Here is a 16,413-nt window from a genome sequence, read left to right on the forward strand (position 1 = left end):
TAGCCCAACTGGCATCTGAAAAGCTCTGCCTAGGTGGAGGGCACTAACTGATGTTTAGAAAGTGATGCTTAGGCCATTTTGGAGGTGGAAGTGCTCCAAGGTACTCTGTCTAAAAGCTTAGAAAGCAGCAGCTAGAGTGTTCAGCCAGAAAAGAAACTTTCTGAAGAGGAAAAATGCAGTAAGTTTTAGGGTGTGCCTAAACAGATGTTAATGATATTATAAGCAGCTTTTATATCACAACAGAAGGTTTACAACTATTAGTGAAAGATGTGAAAAGGGGCCAGCCTACTTGTTTGTTCTGCTCAGCTCTAGTTAAGAAAATTAATAGGAACATGGAACAGATGCAAAATTGCTGCCTTACTTATCTGCAATGTTATTTTCAGGCTTCTTGAATGCTGCCTGTTTAACAAAATTAATTCTATCTGGCTTGAATCCATAATAGCAGCTGGTTCTGTGGCCAAATAGGAGGGTTGGATTTGAAAGAGTCTTTGGAAGACAGGCATGGACAGGTCAAAATTCACTTGAACTGAAAATGATGGGATTAATTTTAGAATATGGCTAAATTTCTTGAAGTTGGACAGGCCTGAGAAAATAAACCTTTTAGAATAACATCCCCTACAGTTTCCTTGCTGTTGTGTGGTCATTTTACTTGGCCATGTCAAAGTAATGTACTGAGTTCCATGGAGTTGTTGGCATGTTTAAGAGTGGAATTCAAACTTCTTTATGAAAGTGATAATTTTTAATCTCAAAGGTAGGTCCCTTGGTGACAGTGCTTCTCAAAGTGTTTTATGACTAGCAGCACTGGCATCCTCTGGGAACTTGTTATAAATGAAAACACTCAGTGCCCTCCGAGACCTGTAGAAATCGGCAACTCTGGGGGAGGTCCCAGCCAGCTGTGTTTTAACAAGCCCTCCAGGTGATTTTTATGCACACTCCAGTTTGAGAGCTATTACTTGAGAGGATGAAAAAAGGAGTAGTCCTTCTTTTTTCTATCCTGCAACCAGTTTCTTGCCAATAAGCCCTCTTCCACATAGCCGATATCATTCTTGGGAACCTGTAATGAGGCATTTCTGCTATTCTGCTCTAGGTTTTAGGGAAAAGCCTACTTCAAATTACTTAGCTAAGGTTAACACAGTTAAACTGAAAAACAAAGACAAAACGAAACAAACAAACAAAGAAAAAAACCAATGAAAGCCCAAATCTTTGAAGAACAGACTTAACTGGTAATGGTAGTAAGGCTATATTTGCATAAGACTGTAAATCACTTTGGATGGGACAATCCAATGCCTGGATATGTTTTTCTACATAGATTTGGGCCCACAAAGATAAAGTAATAAATTCATGGTCGCTAAAAATAAGATCTATATTAGAAGATAATTTAAATGAAGAAAGAAATCATTAATAGATTGACAGAAAGGTGTGTCTATAAAGCATGCCCTTTTAAACTATATGGGTTAGATTTGGAAACTTCCATCTTTTTTTACATATCCCGAAAAGCCTGTACAGCTCTGCTTAAGGGTTCTTTCTCAGAACTCTGCCAGATCTCCAAACTGTGTGATCCTCATTGACATTGGACCAAGATGCATGCATTCAAGGCAAAACAACAGATTTTATTTCAGGAGGATTATTTGCTTCTCTGTGGACCTGGGGATTGGGTAGCAGCCATTGTCCAGGAGCCTTGGACCTGTGCAAGAACCTTTCATTTGTCCTTCAGCTGTGTCCCTGTAATAATGAAATCTGACAAATCCAACAACTTCCAAAGGTAGAATCGTGACCGAATCTAAGGGGAATAAAATGCCTCTGACTTAAGTGTGCCAAAAGAATTGGCCATCATAAAATGTAAAATGTATGTAAAATGATTTTTTTCTTTGTGTGTGTGTTACTGGGGATTGAATCCATGTCTTTCACACTGAGCTACAACCCAAGTTCATTTTTTATTTTTATTTTGAAAGAAGGTCTCATCAGGTCGCTAAGTTGCCCAGGCTGTGGTCATACACGTGCTTCTTCTGTCTCAGGTGAAATAATGGATGTTAAATGAGTATTTATAGATGAGGAAAGTAATGCTCAGAAAAGCTAATTAGCTCGAGTTTTTCAGCCTGTCAATGGTGAATCCAGCCATTGTCAGTCTTTTCATTCTAGGGGGCTAGAAACAGAGTTAATTCAGACTCTCTATCTCTCTCTCTCTCTTTTTTTTTTTTGGTACTAGGGTACTGGGGATTGAACTCAGGACCTTGTGCTTGCGAGGCAGGTGGCAGAACCATTGAGATAAATCCCTGGCCATAATTCAGACTCTCTTAAATGTCTCTTTCAACATTTTAGTAAAACCAATGGTCATTGGCCAAACACTGGCCAATCTCTTAAGTCCTTTCAGTGGCTTCCCCTCCATTGGCTTCTGGGGTTAAATTCACATTTCTTAACATGGTTTACAAGGCCCATAATGATTTAGTTCTAGTATATCTTCCCAGCTCAACTCTTGCAACTTCTTACACAAACTTTATGCTTCAGCCACAGCTGCCTACTGGGATGTTCACCTCCTGCCTCAACTCCCACTCTTTTTTATAGAACAAGGTTGTTAGATTAATTTCCTTGGGGCTCCAGGGTCACATGGATACTCCCAAATTCTCTTAAAGTTTAGTGCATACCCATAGAATATTCCTCATAATATCTGATGGTGACTGATTTAAGGGAAGGGATTGTTTCCTCTTTATTTAAGAACTGGTAGTTCCTAGCATAGAACCTGGTGCCTCATTGAAATAAATGTTGATGACCTGACTGAAAACAAAAGATGTTGACAATGAATGGGAACTATTCTACCACATCCTTTGGTAAGCTGAATGGCAGAGAAATGAGACTACTGTAACTAAAAGAAATGTTTACATTTTGAAGCAACATCTGTTAAACCCAGATGCAATACTGTCTAGCTTGGGAAGCAAGTTGTATCAGGTACAGTTATAAACTTCTTGTGATTGATGAAGGAACCATTGTCAAAAGATAAAGAGGAATGGGCTATTAAAGAAAGAAATAGAAATCTCCTAGGATATGGAAAGTCTAATATTAATTTGAGTGATATTTCCAGGATGCACATTGATTATTACTCTTCAAAAGTACTGAGACAAAGCATGGCAACTATTCAGTGTAATAGCTTAAATCACCAACACGGTTTCTGTTTAAGCACAATCATCAAACTTCTAAATTCAATGAATATTCTAATGATAAATGTTTATTTTCTACTCAATTATACCTTGATCAAAGATCAGAACAAATGAAATGCAAGGACTTTGGGGAGGCAATTTTAATAAAACTAGTCTCCATTCATGAACCACTGACTGTGCCAATAAATAGCCCCTTCAGGGAGTTACAACAGCTGTCTGAGGTGAGTACATATTTTTACATATGCATTATTGAAAATGGAGCCAAAATCTCAGACAGATTTAATATCTTGCCCAAATGCACACAGCTCAAATGTACTAGAACTAGAATTTAAACTTAGGTCTGATTTTAAAGTGTGTGCTCTTTGTGGTTACATAGATTGTTTTGAACTAATCTGTGACCTGGTTTGGGGTTTCACCCTTGCTTTGCTCTGAATAAAAAAGAATTCAGTTACCCAAATTATATTTTCAGTCTAATGAGGGAAGCGAATTCTAAGATCACCTTTCTTTGTCCAAATTGATGTTCAAATGACAATTTTCAGAGTGATTTGTTATAAAAACATGTCTGAATTAGTATATGTTTTGGTATATCAATTTGAGAAAATCCAGTTAGGGTAAATATACCCTTCACATCAATATTTATACTCTTATTTTGCATGTGTATATTTTCAATGGAAGGCTCCAAGAGTTGAAAAATAGCACCTCTTAAAAATGAAAAAAGTACTTAATAAGCATGATAATTACCATAATATTTAATTATAGGCACTGTGGCTGAAAATTATAAAGGGAAAAATAAGCCAAAGGAAATCAGGAACTGAAAATAAGATTTAGCTCTTCAAGTGCTTCGTTATTATTTCTGAAACCCCTACCAATGCATCTATAAGCTGGGCTTTGAAACTGGATACATTGCTAACTATACACACCATACACATTTATCTCTGGCTTGGCTTTTTCACTCTGGAAGGAAGGTATCTAAGATCTGCTTAGCAGGGCAAATTATGCAAAATAGTTTCTCCACAGGGCTTTGCCTCTTCACTAGGGCAGAACCCAGATGATGCTGCAGGCTTTAGCCTTCTCTTGAAATAAATCCCCTAAAGCAAGTGCAATTGAAGCAATCTTGACAGGAGAGGATGTTGGCATAGGAAATGATTTGCTTGGGAAATAATGACTAGAAACCTGTGCATATAACATTGGTTATAAAGTATATTTTGATAGGATCATTGTCAACTGTAATAATAGATATGCCTTTTAATTTTTTTTACCTGAAATAGAAATCATAAGCATATGACCTGACATGACCATGAGCCCTACTTCTAGATGTTTTAATTATAGGAAGATTCCAGAACAAACATTCATTATTGGTTGGTGTTATGATTTAGATTTTAAATCTGCAGAGGCCCATTCATGAAAGCCTTGTTCATCTGCCTGTGGTACTACTGGAAGACAGTGATACCTTTAGGAGGTGGGGCCAAGTGGGAAGAAGTTAGGTCACTGGGGGTGTGTCCTGGAAGAGGCTATTGGACCCTGGCCCTTTCCTTTCTCTCTTTGGTTCCTGGCTACCATGAGGTTAGCAGTTTTGTTCCACTACACACTTACTGCCACAATGTTCTGTCTTATCACAAGCCCAAAGTGATGGAGAAAAGTGACCACACACTGATCCAAAATGAATCTCTCTCTCTCTCTTTATTTTTTTGCAGTACCGGGGATCCAACTCAGGACCTCAGGACCTTGTGAGGCAGGTGCTGAACTAAATCCCTGGCTGAATCTCTTTCTTTTAACTTAATTATCTCAGTTGTTTTATCACAGCAACAAAAAGCTGGCTAGCACAGCTGGGATGAAGTTATGTAATATACCTGTATAACAAACAATTGTGTACATATATATACAGTAACTAGTCTTCACTTAATCAATTTACTGTATTAATAGTGGCTCTCAATCTACCATCATATATATATAGACCAATGGCATGGAATGATTTTGAGCAAATAGGTTTCTTTTTCTAGTTCCCCTTATACTTCTGCTCTTGCTTGAGTTGTAAACTTGTTTTGAATTAATTATGTTTATTCACAATCCTGCTTATTCCAGTAACATTTGTTATTTTAGCTATGTAATTTAGTCACTCATATTTCTTATGAAATATCTATGTAGTTGTACTATGAAATCAAAATCAAATTTACTAGACAAAGCATTCTATTAACTACATGGAAGAGAAACTAAAACAATGGAGCAAATCAAAATCTAGGTGAAGTGAGCAATAGGACTGCTTTAAATTGTTAAAACTTTCAGTGTATTATGAAGCAGCAAGAAGCTCTGGTGTGAGATTGCACAGTATGGTGACTAAAGGTAATAAATGTAGTATACATGTCAAAAAGTTACAAGAAAGGATTTTGAAAGTTTTCACCAAAATACTATAAATCATAAATATTTGAGAAGATGGGTGTATTGACACTTATTTAAACTTTCCACAAAGTATACACATATCTAAACACTATGCTATCCCATTAACATGTATATTTTTTATGTGTCAGTTTGACGTAAAGAGAAATCATAAACTCTATGTTATGGGTATGGTCAGAAAAATAAACAAAATACTTGTAACTATACAGAGGAAACAGTTGAACTTTACTCATAAGATTGGCAAAATTTTAAATTAAACGTTAATATTGATACATATTATTGTCTGTATTTACCATATTACTGGACTCTTTCAATTAACTTTTTCTGTTAGCTCCAGGTTCTTATCAAAATCACATAAAATGGCTTCTACTGAAGGGCTACTCCTTGGACCACTGCAACAGCGTCATCTGGGAATTTGTTAGAAATGAGGAATCACAGGCCCCACCTGGGGGCTGTGCTCAAATCTGTGTTTTCATAAGATCCTCATGGAAATCTCAGAAGTGCTGCTTCACCTCCACTACATCCTCCTGTTTCTGGAGGCCCTAAGCATAGACACAGCCCCTTAGGAGAACAATGTGGCACAAAACATCTGCATAACTTCCTTTTCATTCTGACCAGGCAATGTAGTTACACTTATTTAAATAAATATTTTCAAAGAAAATAACTCAGAAGAAGAATAGTTGAATACAGGTTTGTATGTATAAAATATTTATGACAATACTACCTATAAAATTAAACAATTGGAAACAATCTAAGGATTATAAATAAAGAATAGTAAACAAATTATAGGAAATAACAAAAATAGTTATTAAGGGTTTGTAGAAGGGTAAAATGTTTACAATATAAACTTATGTAAAAGTGCAACATTCACTATGGTTGTAATTATGTAGTAGAAACATGAGCAAAGACATGAAAATGACTAGTTCCAGTGTATTAAGGTGCTATTGGGTGATGATATAGTTTTCATTCTTAAAAATTATTCATTAAAATTATAATAACATTTATGGTGAAAATATCCTACTTAAATAATTTAAAATTCATATTATACTCTCAACCCAGAATTTAAAGACTCTTAACTATCTGAAACACTGCTGCAATGTCACTAGCCAGATGTTGTATGTAAAACATTAAGATCCATTATCTTTTTGACAGATGGGCTGTTAGAAAAATCATATTTAAATAAGGATGCTATTGATACCTGAATTATCTTCATCTTTGCGGATTTTGAGCTTTACCAGATCTTCACACTGCTGGAGGATCTGAACTGCATCTTCCATGGAACAGTTGTCCAGCCGGATGTTATCTATTGCAAGTAATTTATCCCCAAGTTCCAGGGTTCCGGTTCTGTTAGTAAATGCACAGAAACACATGATAAATGATAAGCACTTAATGGACCATTTAAAGAGACATTAACCATAATGTAGTACTCTGGTAATGAGAGAAAAAGAGGTTTTTCAACTGCTTTTAAGTTGCACTTTGTTGACAAGCGCCCATTTCTTCCCCACCCTTATTTGGGGTGACATTAAATTGCAGAGTATTAAAAACATTTTTTGATGCCTTTGTCAATTAAACCAGGACATCCATATCATTTTTACTCAGGAAATCTAAGGTTTCTGGAAGGGCTGAAGGAGTAGGGAGGTTCAGGTGGGTAGAGTTAGTAAAGACTCGTAATTTTTTCCATTTCCAATGTACCTGGAAGCTCATGGTGTCTGGAGTAGAGAGAAAATGTACAGATGAATTGAATCTCAGGCTACCTGTTTGGAAAGTGGTCTCTGAGCACCTTATACTGGGTTTACCAGTGCAGATCTGTTGCAAGTTTTTAAAGGTCCATAACAAAATGGGAAAAAGAGTAAAAGTGTAGTATATATGTCTTCATATATGCGTGTATGCATATGTATTCATATTTGTAAGAAACAGTCTTTATGCATTATGTCTCTGATAAGAGACTGCTAAATATTTTCCAATATCCATTCTCCCCTTCCTTCTTCTGAGTTACTCCCTAAAAATGCAAGCCCTGACTCTTTCAGCATCCTTCATGGTCCCCACCTCCTTCCTATGGCTTAGAAACATAGATGACTGGCCAGTGAGAGGGAGGGCTTCCTCAGCCCTGGGTTGTTTGCTCACTTCCCAGTTGTATAGGATAGAAATACTTCTGTCCTGTTTAATCCATTGTACTAATAAGTTTCTTTTTCACAGCAACTGAGCCTATAGCCATATCCCTAAACTCACACGATGTCTCCTACTTTTGAGTATTAAAATACTGTATTTCCTTAAAGAAATGACTATGGTAACAGATGGGATTTAAAAAAAAAATCTTTAGTTGAAAAATAAAGTTAACAGTGTTGTATCAGTATGTTGAATCACCTAAAAAGTATTTTGGATCTGTGAAATAAAATGTTTGAGACAGCCTTATTTTGATGGTATATGGGCCCAAGGATTATTATTTAAGGCTGAAAGATCTTGCTTGCCCAGGGAGGACACTCTGGCATCTAGCAAAACTGTTTCACAAGCTACACAAGATATAATGTCTGTGAGGGGTACTTCTCATAACTGAGGCTACTGTCAGGGCTTTAGCTGGAAAATCAAAGTAAGAAGACAATCAGTGAAGAAGAGTCTGTTCAGAACTCACAAAAGACCCCCAAAACACTTTTGGACAACTATTGTCTGCTCTGGGTACAGAAATAAAATGATAGCAAAGGAGCGATCTATGTAGCCATTGCCACCAGGGATATAAAATAAAATTGATAGATAGTGGCTGCCTGGACAGTATTGAGAATACAATGATCCATTAGCAAGGCCCGCCTTGGGTATGGAAGGGGTCATTTCTGCTTAAATCAAGAGATGTCTTGGAATAAGGAAATACATTTTCCTTACCTGTGTGCCACACTCCCTTTCTTGATATCTGAAATGACAAGGGGGTCCCCTGGTTTTCTACTGGATGGTGCTGTAACAATTCAGATAGGACAGTCACATCTTTGTACATATGATTCACCCAGTACTATACTTTCCCTTCTTTTACAATAACTGTTAATGCAAGTAGAATTTGTATACAAAGCATAGATGTAAATGAATTAGGAAAGCATAGACCAGTAAATGAATTAGGAAACACGTGCCTTATATCTATAAAGACATCTGTGTTAAGTGCTTATAAACTTCAAATCTAAGGGTAAGCCATTTAATTTGCAATTGGAGAAAGCAACTGGAGAACTGCCCATCAAGTTTAAATCTATTTTAATCAGTAATTCTAAGGAGAGGACCTAAAGGATTGGTTGCTCAGTAGAACACTACATTCACTTAGAGGCTCCCCTTAGTGGTGCTGGTATGGGATCCTTTCTCCTATCCCTCCTCCACTTCTTTCCAGGAAGGAGACACCACTGTTGATGGGAATGTGTTGTTGTTACTCAAGTACCCCAGGAGCGAAAGTGGGTAAGAATCACTAATATAAAGTGCATTTCTTTTTTCTTCAGAAGAAAGTCTCGGTAGATGGACTATAAATCTTTAAATTTTGTTCACAAATTCACACCTAGAAATTTGTGAAATATTCTGGAATATTCAGTTTACTGACTGTAGTCAACATTTTGTTGATAGGTAATTAAATTCTTATACATCCTGATAGTATAAACACATAAAGAGAACTTTAAGGTTACAGAACAACTATCATTCTGCACAGTGGTCAGTTTTGGGCTTTACAAATTTTCTTACAAATATTTTCACTGGATAAGAAAGAAAACCCTGAATGAACTTACTTAAAATCAATTCTTGAAATGAAATATACCCCATATACATACAAAAAATCATCTTGACTTAGAAGATTTACATTTAATTTAGGAGTTTGATACTTAAAAACTATGCATATCAACATTTGTGAAAAAAAAGAAAAGAAAAGAAAAGAAAAAACAACTGGCTCTGAGAGATGTTTTGCCATCCCAAAGCCTGGAACAATTTCCTTTTAGAGATCATTAAAAAGTCCCTGAAGTAGGATTTTATTATAAACAGTCTGATCACCCCATAATAATTATAGAGCCATTTCATCTCCCATAATCCCGTCTGAATCCCAGAAAAATGTTTACACACAAGAACAGATGGTTTAATATCTCAACACAACATTTAAAGAAAAAGCAAACACTACAAATACCTTACCCACTGTCTAAATTAGTTCATGGTAAATGTTAATGAGATTTCATATAATCATTATACTTAGCTTTCAACAAAGAATGCAAAATATCTATTCACTACAATTACTTTATTATTTAAAGCTTCATTCAATGATTTGATGTAATTCCTCTAGAGAAATATAAACATCTAGCATCTTTACTCATGTCATATTCCCAAACTGCAAACTGTTTTGGGCATAAGGCACAAAAATAAAACTTTGTTATTATCACCAAGCATAACTTTTCTAGTATTTGCCAGTGAATTTACATATTTTGCCAAGCTGTTGTAAACATCATATAGCACTCAATGTTTCTTTTGGCTTTAAAAATATCCATGTTCCACTGAAATGGTATGTGAAACCCAAAAACAGTAGAAGCATCAAAACACATCAAACCTACTTTTCTTATTTTTACAACCAAAGAAAATAGTACGTGACCTTTTGGACTAATTCACACAGCTTTTCAGAGAAGCTAAAAATTTCTTCTAGTTTGTAGTCATGCATGGTAGCCACTCTCACATTTACTAGATTCTTCTCTTTCTCCTTTAGCCAAATCTGTACTTAAGATTTGGAAGGTTCATCGAGGTGAATACCCACGGGAGTGATTATACTAAATCCAAAAGTGAGTCCAAACCTGTATAAGCTTCCTCTGCTGTTTCTGCTATGCACATTAAATTTGGCAGTGCATGGTCTGGGGGGCTCAGTCATGCTGTGCATCCCTACTACCATGTTTAATTTTCCACTATACAAGAAGTCACAAATCAAGCATGATTTTGGTTGGTTTTAAAACATATTAGTTGTCAACATTTAACAATTTATTGCTTTCATTAGATGTATGCTTTCTTTTTAAAAGAAGTTGGATAATAAGGAAAGACAGGCTGGCTAAGTCTTGTGAGGTCAATTAGGCAAGAATTGGTGTTTCCAGTGATGTGATTACAACTGAGAAGGCCATACAAACATATTATGGGCTGGGCTGAGGGTTCACTGAGTGGGGTGAGAGTGTTGTTCATAAAAGAAGGGCAACAAAAGTTGTTAAACTCTGGGAAAGAAAAATAAAACAATCAGAGCATCTTGAAATCTCAATGTAACTGGTCAAACACACAGACATGAAAGCCTGACAAAAGAGAGTATGATGTTAAATATTGATTTATATCATAGATATTAGATTTAAACTACTGCTCTTTTCCTACTTACACTGATGAAATAATTTTAATTCAAACTCCACTTTTATATCCAGGGTCATTGTTTTTGTGGTTCCAGAGCTACACTGAGTCATCTACAAGATAGTTCAGAACTTGAGCACCATCATGTCTGCATAAAACTCTTTTGCAAAGCAGCAAGCCCAGATCCCTGGAAAATTGATCTCCAATCACAAAAATACATTTGTACAACATTACAAAGTTCATTGAGTTTATATTTCTCATGTTGTACAATCTCGATCCTCACAAGGAAACTGCTTACTGTAGTACTTTTTTAATTTTCTTTTTTATTTGATCAAAATTATAAATGCAACTTCCAAATTTCCAATGATGAATGTCATTATACTGTATACCTAAAATGTACCAATAAAATAAAATTTTAAAAAATAAATAAAATGAAAAAAATTATAAATGCATACAATTTAAAGAGTGAGAAGTTCTCCAAGAGTAGTCCTCAAGTTTTTGCTTCTCCAGATGCAACTACAGATGGTTCCCAAGTTGACAATTGTTTGATTTAATGATTTTCAACTTTATGATCATGTAAAAGCAATATATATTCAGTAGAAAATATACTTGGATTTTTTTGAAATTGATTATTTTTTTGTGTTTTCCTGACACATTGTATAAAAACTCTCCTACCCTCTGGCCACCACTGGAACCCTATGTGACTGCTTCTTTGTCTAGGGTCCTCAGGATGATGCTTCAGGTGTGTCTGTTTATATCTGGGGGTTATGGGCCCATCTGTTTGGAAAAAAATCTATCAATTCTATGAAATTTTATAGAATCATTTCTTTGATGCTTTTCTCTTCTATCTTTGTGTAATGCCTATTATGTCGAAGCTGTGTCCTTTGGGCTCATCTCTGTATAATATTTTTTCTAGATTTCTCACTTATTTGTTATTTTGTTTTAATTCCTGGGAATTCTTCAATTCCACCCTCAGAATTTTAACTGAATTTTTAATTCTTGTCTTTTTCTTAATTTTTAAGAGCTCTTTGTTCCCCTCTGTGGATGTTATTTTGCAGTAACATTTACTCCTTGACTGCTCCTATGGATGCAATATTTTATATTGCTAATGATGTTAAGAACAGATTTTTGTTTGTTCTGCCTTGTTCTGTTTTTCCTTTTCCTAAATGTACTGTTTTCTTGATTCTTTGTTTTGTTTGATAATCTTGTGTATTCGATTCAAGTGTCTAGTTGTTTTTGTTTTTTCCCTAGCTGTCTTTTTAACAGCAGAGTGAGGATAATGGTGTTTGCTTCTTTGGGTCAGATAGTGTCCATTCTTTCTCCTGCTTGGAGGGTACTAAACCTAACCACCTGGTATCTTCAAGCTCCACGGGCAAGAGAGATGGCAGCCTCACTATTCAGTAGGCAAGCTTCCATCTAGTCTGTTTGCAGCACAGTGTTGCTGTGTGGAGAACTCTCCATTGAATGTTTTTCAGAGAATAAAATTCTAGGCTTCTGCCAGGGTAGGGGAGAGATAGTTGTCTGTGAGGAGTGGGAGAAGGTCTCAAAGAGGTTAATTCATTCTTAGCCTTTCAATTAGTCCTCCTATCTCAGCTTTATCATCATTCTTACTTCCTTAAGTTTCTGATGCCACCAATTCCTGAGGCTCTTGGGAATAATATGATGTGAATCAGGTTCTTATCAGCTTTCCTTGCTGTTGTCTATATTCTTCTTTTATCTCCTTGTAGGTTTTCACCTTTTGAAAATCTTATACAATCATTTAAAGTGGGTGACAGCATGGGTGAAGTAGTAGAAGCATAAGTTTAAGCTACTGTCCTTTAACCTCAGAGGTATTAAAATCCCTCAATATGAGAAACTGGTTATTATAGAAAATATGGATTTGTTTCCCCTCAAATAACGTCAGAGTGCTGGGTATGTGGTGACATGATGGAGCCTAAGGCCCTAGGTTCTACCACCAGTGCAATCAGAAAAAAAATTTTTTTTTCAGAGGAGGTATAAAATGACAGTCTCTATGTTTTGTTGAATAACTTTTCCTGTGTTTGAAGACAAGTAAACTCTTCTCTTCTGAATTTTGAAGCTAATTAAATGGGAATAAACAAAGTATTCAAGAACATCACATAATATCCAGTCATTCTGGAACTTACTCTGATAACCAAAGTACTTTGCTCAAAATCTGATGAAGCATCCAAACTCCAGTAGAGAAACTGTCTTTTTTCCTCTCATTCAGCTTTACTTTAATTGCAATCATATACATAATATATGCCAAGTACAAAAGTTATTTAATTAGAAATAGGGCACTGAAGAAATTTTTTATTGCAAACTCAGTGAAAGACGTGAACCATTCTCTTCTAAATATGCTTAAGACTTAGGGGGAAACGACAGATTTGTTGTGCTTGTCATAAGGGCTGCTTCATGATTTTATAAAAAATAAAGCAAGCCTTTGTTTCTGCCAACAATTCAGTTGCAACCAAAAGAGACAGCCAACAAATTAACTGCACTCACAAAATGCTGCCTTATTACTGTTCTGATAGAGGATCTGCAAAAGGTTCATCAATCAGATGGCAGCGGTGGTATAGTGACAGTAAAGCCGAGGTTAAGACAGACAGAAATGGGTCTGAATCCCTGCTTTGCCTTTTATTAGCTCTGGGTCTTTAGGAAGTTTATCTAGCTAAGCCATACTCTCCTCTCTGTAAAATGGGGATAGATGCCACAGGGCTGCTTTGAGGATTAAATAAGGAAACACATAAAACTTTGCAGTGTAATGTCTAGCACAAAGTAGGTATAAATCCCTGCAATAAAATCACAGAAGAAAGTACCAATGTGAAAAGAACCTCACTGATAACCAGGGTTCTCTGGATTTAGAGAGGTGGGTTTTGCTGGGAAGTAAGAGCAGTGAATTCTAAGACGCTGAGAGGCAAGGGTGTGGGAAGGTGGCTGCCAGTCCCAGACTGTATCCTTCTGCTAGGTCGTTCCGTTCCACTTTATCTACTATAATACCTCACTCCATATTATAGCAATAACATGAATAAAAGTAATGTCTGATGCTAATGTGCTGTGCATGTTTCATTAGGAACTTAAGAAAATTAGTCTAAAACTGCTCACTATGTCCAAACTCAGAGGGACTCATTTCTCAGTCAATTAGGTCTGGAGAGCAAGCCATAAAGGCTTTGATGGTGTGTGTGCTTCTACCATGGACGCTGTTTCTTAGTAATTAGAGCTTATATAAGGTGAAGAAGATTGAAAGGGGATTTTGGATAAAGACAGTGAGAAAAATCAATAAACTCTGCAGTACCCCAGTTTCATTCAAAGTATCTGTCAGTGTTTGAGAAGAGAGTCCCTGGATTTCCTGCTGAAGTAGGATAGAGTTGGCACCTGAGTTTGTGGTCCACAGCTGTGCCTGAACTATTTCACAAAACTCTGTGTGTATCATCATACTAACATTTATTAGGGTTCACAGTACAGGCACTTTACCTATACTAACTCATTTAATCTTGTGAACAACACAGAAGGAAATATGTAAACCACATTATAGATAGGGAAACTGGGGGCAGAGAGGGGTAAGGAAACGGAGAGGGGCAGTCTGGGATGAGTTTTCGCTCTTCATCACTTTCCAAGTCCATGCAACAGACTTTGAATAAACATCTATATTCATTATCTCCCTTACAGGCTCATTTCCTGAAGGGCACAGTGCTTAGCAGAACATTGTTTGCTGATGAAGGCTTCTTATTTCCTCACACAATGAATACAGGTATTACAGGAGCACCTGGTATGTGCCAGGAACTATGCCAAGCCTCAGGAATTTACTATCTTATAGCAATGAAAAGGGATAGCCTTGTGAAATATTTATTTCTTCCACAGCAAAGTCTATTTCCTCAAATAGCAAAATATAAGTGTTTTCCATGAGGAGCATGGAAAATCACCAGCATGGTGATGATTAGTTGTGTAAATGGAGCCGCAGCCCTAGAAGGGCTGACAAGCATGTGAGAAAAGCTTATGTATCACTTCTCCATTCAGGAGGAGTGTAGCACTTCCAGTTTCTGCGAACATCATTTGCCTATGGCTGGCTACAGTTCTACAATTCAAACCACTTTTGTGGGGATTTTGGGGCTGTTGCCATTTTTGGTAGTAAAATCAATTTTAGAAGTAATGCTTAGTACATAAAAACCATCATCATAAAGCATAATTCTAAATGACTCTACATGTGAATAAAGCAAATATTTTATAGTTGTGTGTACATGACTACATTTCAAACAAACTCAATGTACACTTTTTTTTCAGTATTGGGGATTGAACCTAGAGCTTTCATGTGGAGTTATATCCCTAGCCCTTTTTTTATTTTTCATTTTTTTAAAGTTTTGAGATAAGGTCTTTTTCTAAGTCACTAAGTTGTCCAGGTTGGGCTGAAATTTGTGATCCTTCTGCCTCAACTTCTTAGAGTGCTGGCATTATAGGCATGTACCACCATACCTGGTTTAATATCTACCTGTCTGCCTCTATTTATCTATCTATCTATTTTTGGTTTTTTGAGACAGGGTCTTGCTATGTAGTTCAGGCTGGCCTGGAACTCACAGCTATCCTCCTGGCTCAACTTTTTGAATGATGGTATTATAGACATGCACCGCCACCCCGAGTTAAATATCTATTTTTGTAAAAGAAATATGTCAAAGATTTATCTTTAATGAATCTGAATAAATTATATTTTAACTGATATCAATTTAAAAATAAATCTATTATATAAAACACAGAAAGAAAGCCCATATTCTTAAGAAAAGTTTGAGAATAAAATGTCAGTGGTGATGGAAGTGTCCAAGGAGAAAGTATCTTTAGAATACCCAGTGGCAGGAAGCTTCTCTAAGGACAGGAAATATATCCTCAAGATTTAACATAGACTTAGAGCATGGTGAATGAAGGTAGAAGAATGAGATGGAAGGGAAGGGAAGGCCTCTGGGGACACTGACAGTTTACGCACTATGTAACTCCCAAGAGACAACACTTTCAAAGCCTGTTCTGATGGAATAAATGAATGGAAAAGAATAAATAGAATGAATGAAAATAGAATTAAAATTACACGGGGATTGTAGAAGACACCTGAGCCCCAAATATTTTTGGAATAGAGTAGTAAATTCTGATGTGCTCTCCCTTAATCTCAGTAACCGCAGCTCTTTACAGAATAATGACTTAACATATTTTCTTCACAGTGAACATTCTAGAAGGTTAAGTGACCCAATTAAAGGCATAAACTACTTCAGTAGCATTTAAAATCAGCTGAAGTCTATAAGCTTTCATTTCATCTTTCTGCTTTTCTCCCAGTAGGCAACTTTGGGTTGGGAAAGGAGGAATATACCTGCTCTCTCTTATACTGATGGCTTCTTCTTAACATTTATTCTGAATTATAGTGTAGTATGCTATTTTTAGAGTTGCAATAGACACATAGGGTTTATTTGTTATAAATAAAATTGTGCTTTTTAGTGTTAAATTTATGTCATCAAAGTTGAATTGCACAGCCCCATTTTATTCTGTTCAATTGAGAAATCTTATTTATTTTTGCCTT

General features: G+C 36.1%; 1 protein-coding gene across 17 annotated transcripts in view; it reads right to left on the reverse strand.

Annotated features, from left to right (window-relative positions):
* Grip1 (glutamate receptor interacting protein 1) overlaps window positions 1-16,413 on the reverse strand; it is a 661,025-nt gene that overhangs the window by 50,370 nt on the left and 594,242 nt on the right. For all 17 annotated transcript variants that reach the window (XR_015443415.1, XM_087192377.1, XM_087192373.1 and 14 more), the window contains 2 exons: window positions 8,421-8,490; window positions 6,745-6,890 (listed from right to left, as the gene is read on the reverse strand). Coding sequence is in view for 16 of the 17 variants with exons in the window: in XM_087192377.1 (XP_087048503.1) it covers window positions 6,745-6,890; window positions 8,421-8,490 (216 nt within the window). In the remaining variant the exon portion in view is untranslated. The remainder of the gene's footprint in view (window positions 1-6,744; window positions 6,891-8,420; window positions 8,491-16,413) is intronic.

Source organism: Heterocephalus glaber, unplaced genomic scaffold (genome assembly GCF_053883595.1).
Source record: "Heterocephalus glaber isolate CG9 unplaced genomic scaffold, H.glaber_assembly_v1.0 deba00001569, whole genome shotgun sequence".
NCBI lineage: Eukaryota > Metazoa > Chordata > Mammalia > Rodentia > Bathyergidae > Heterocephalus > Heterocephalus glaber.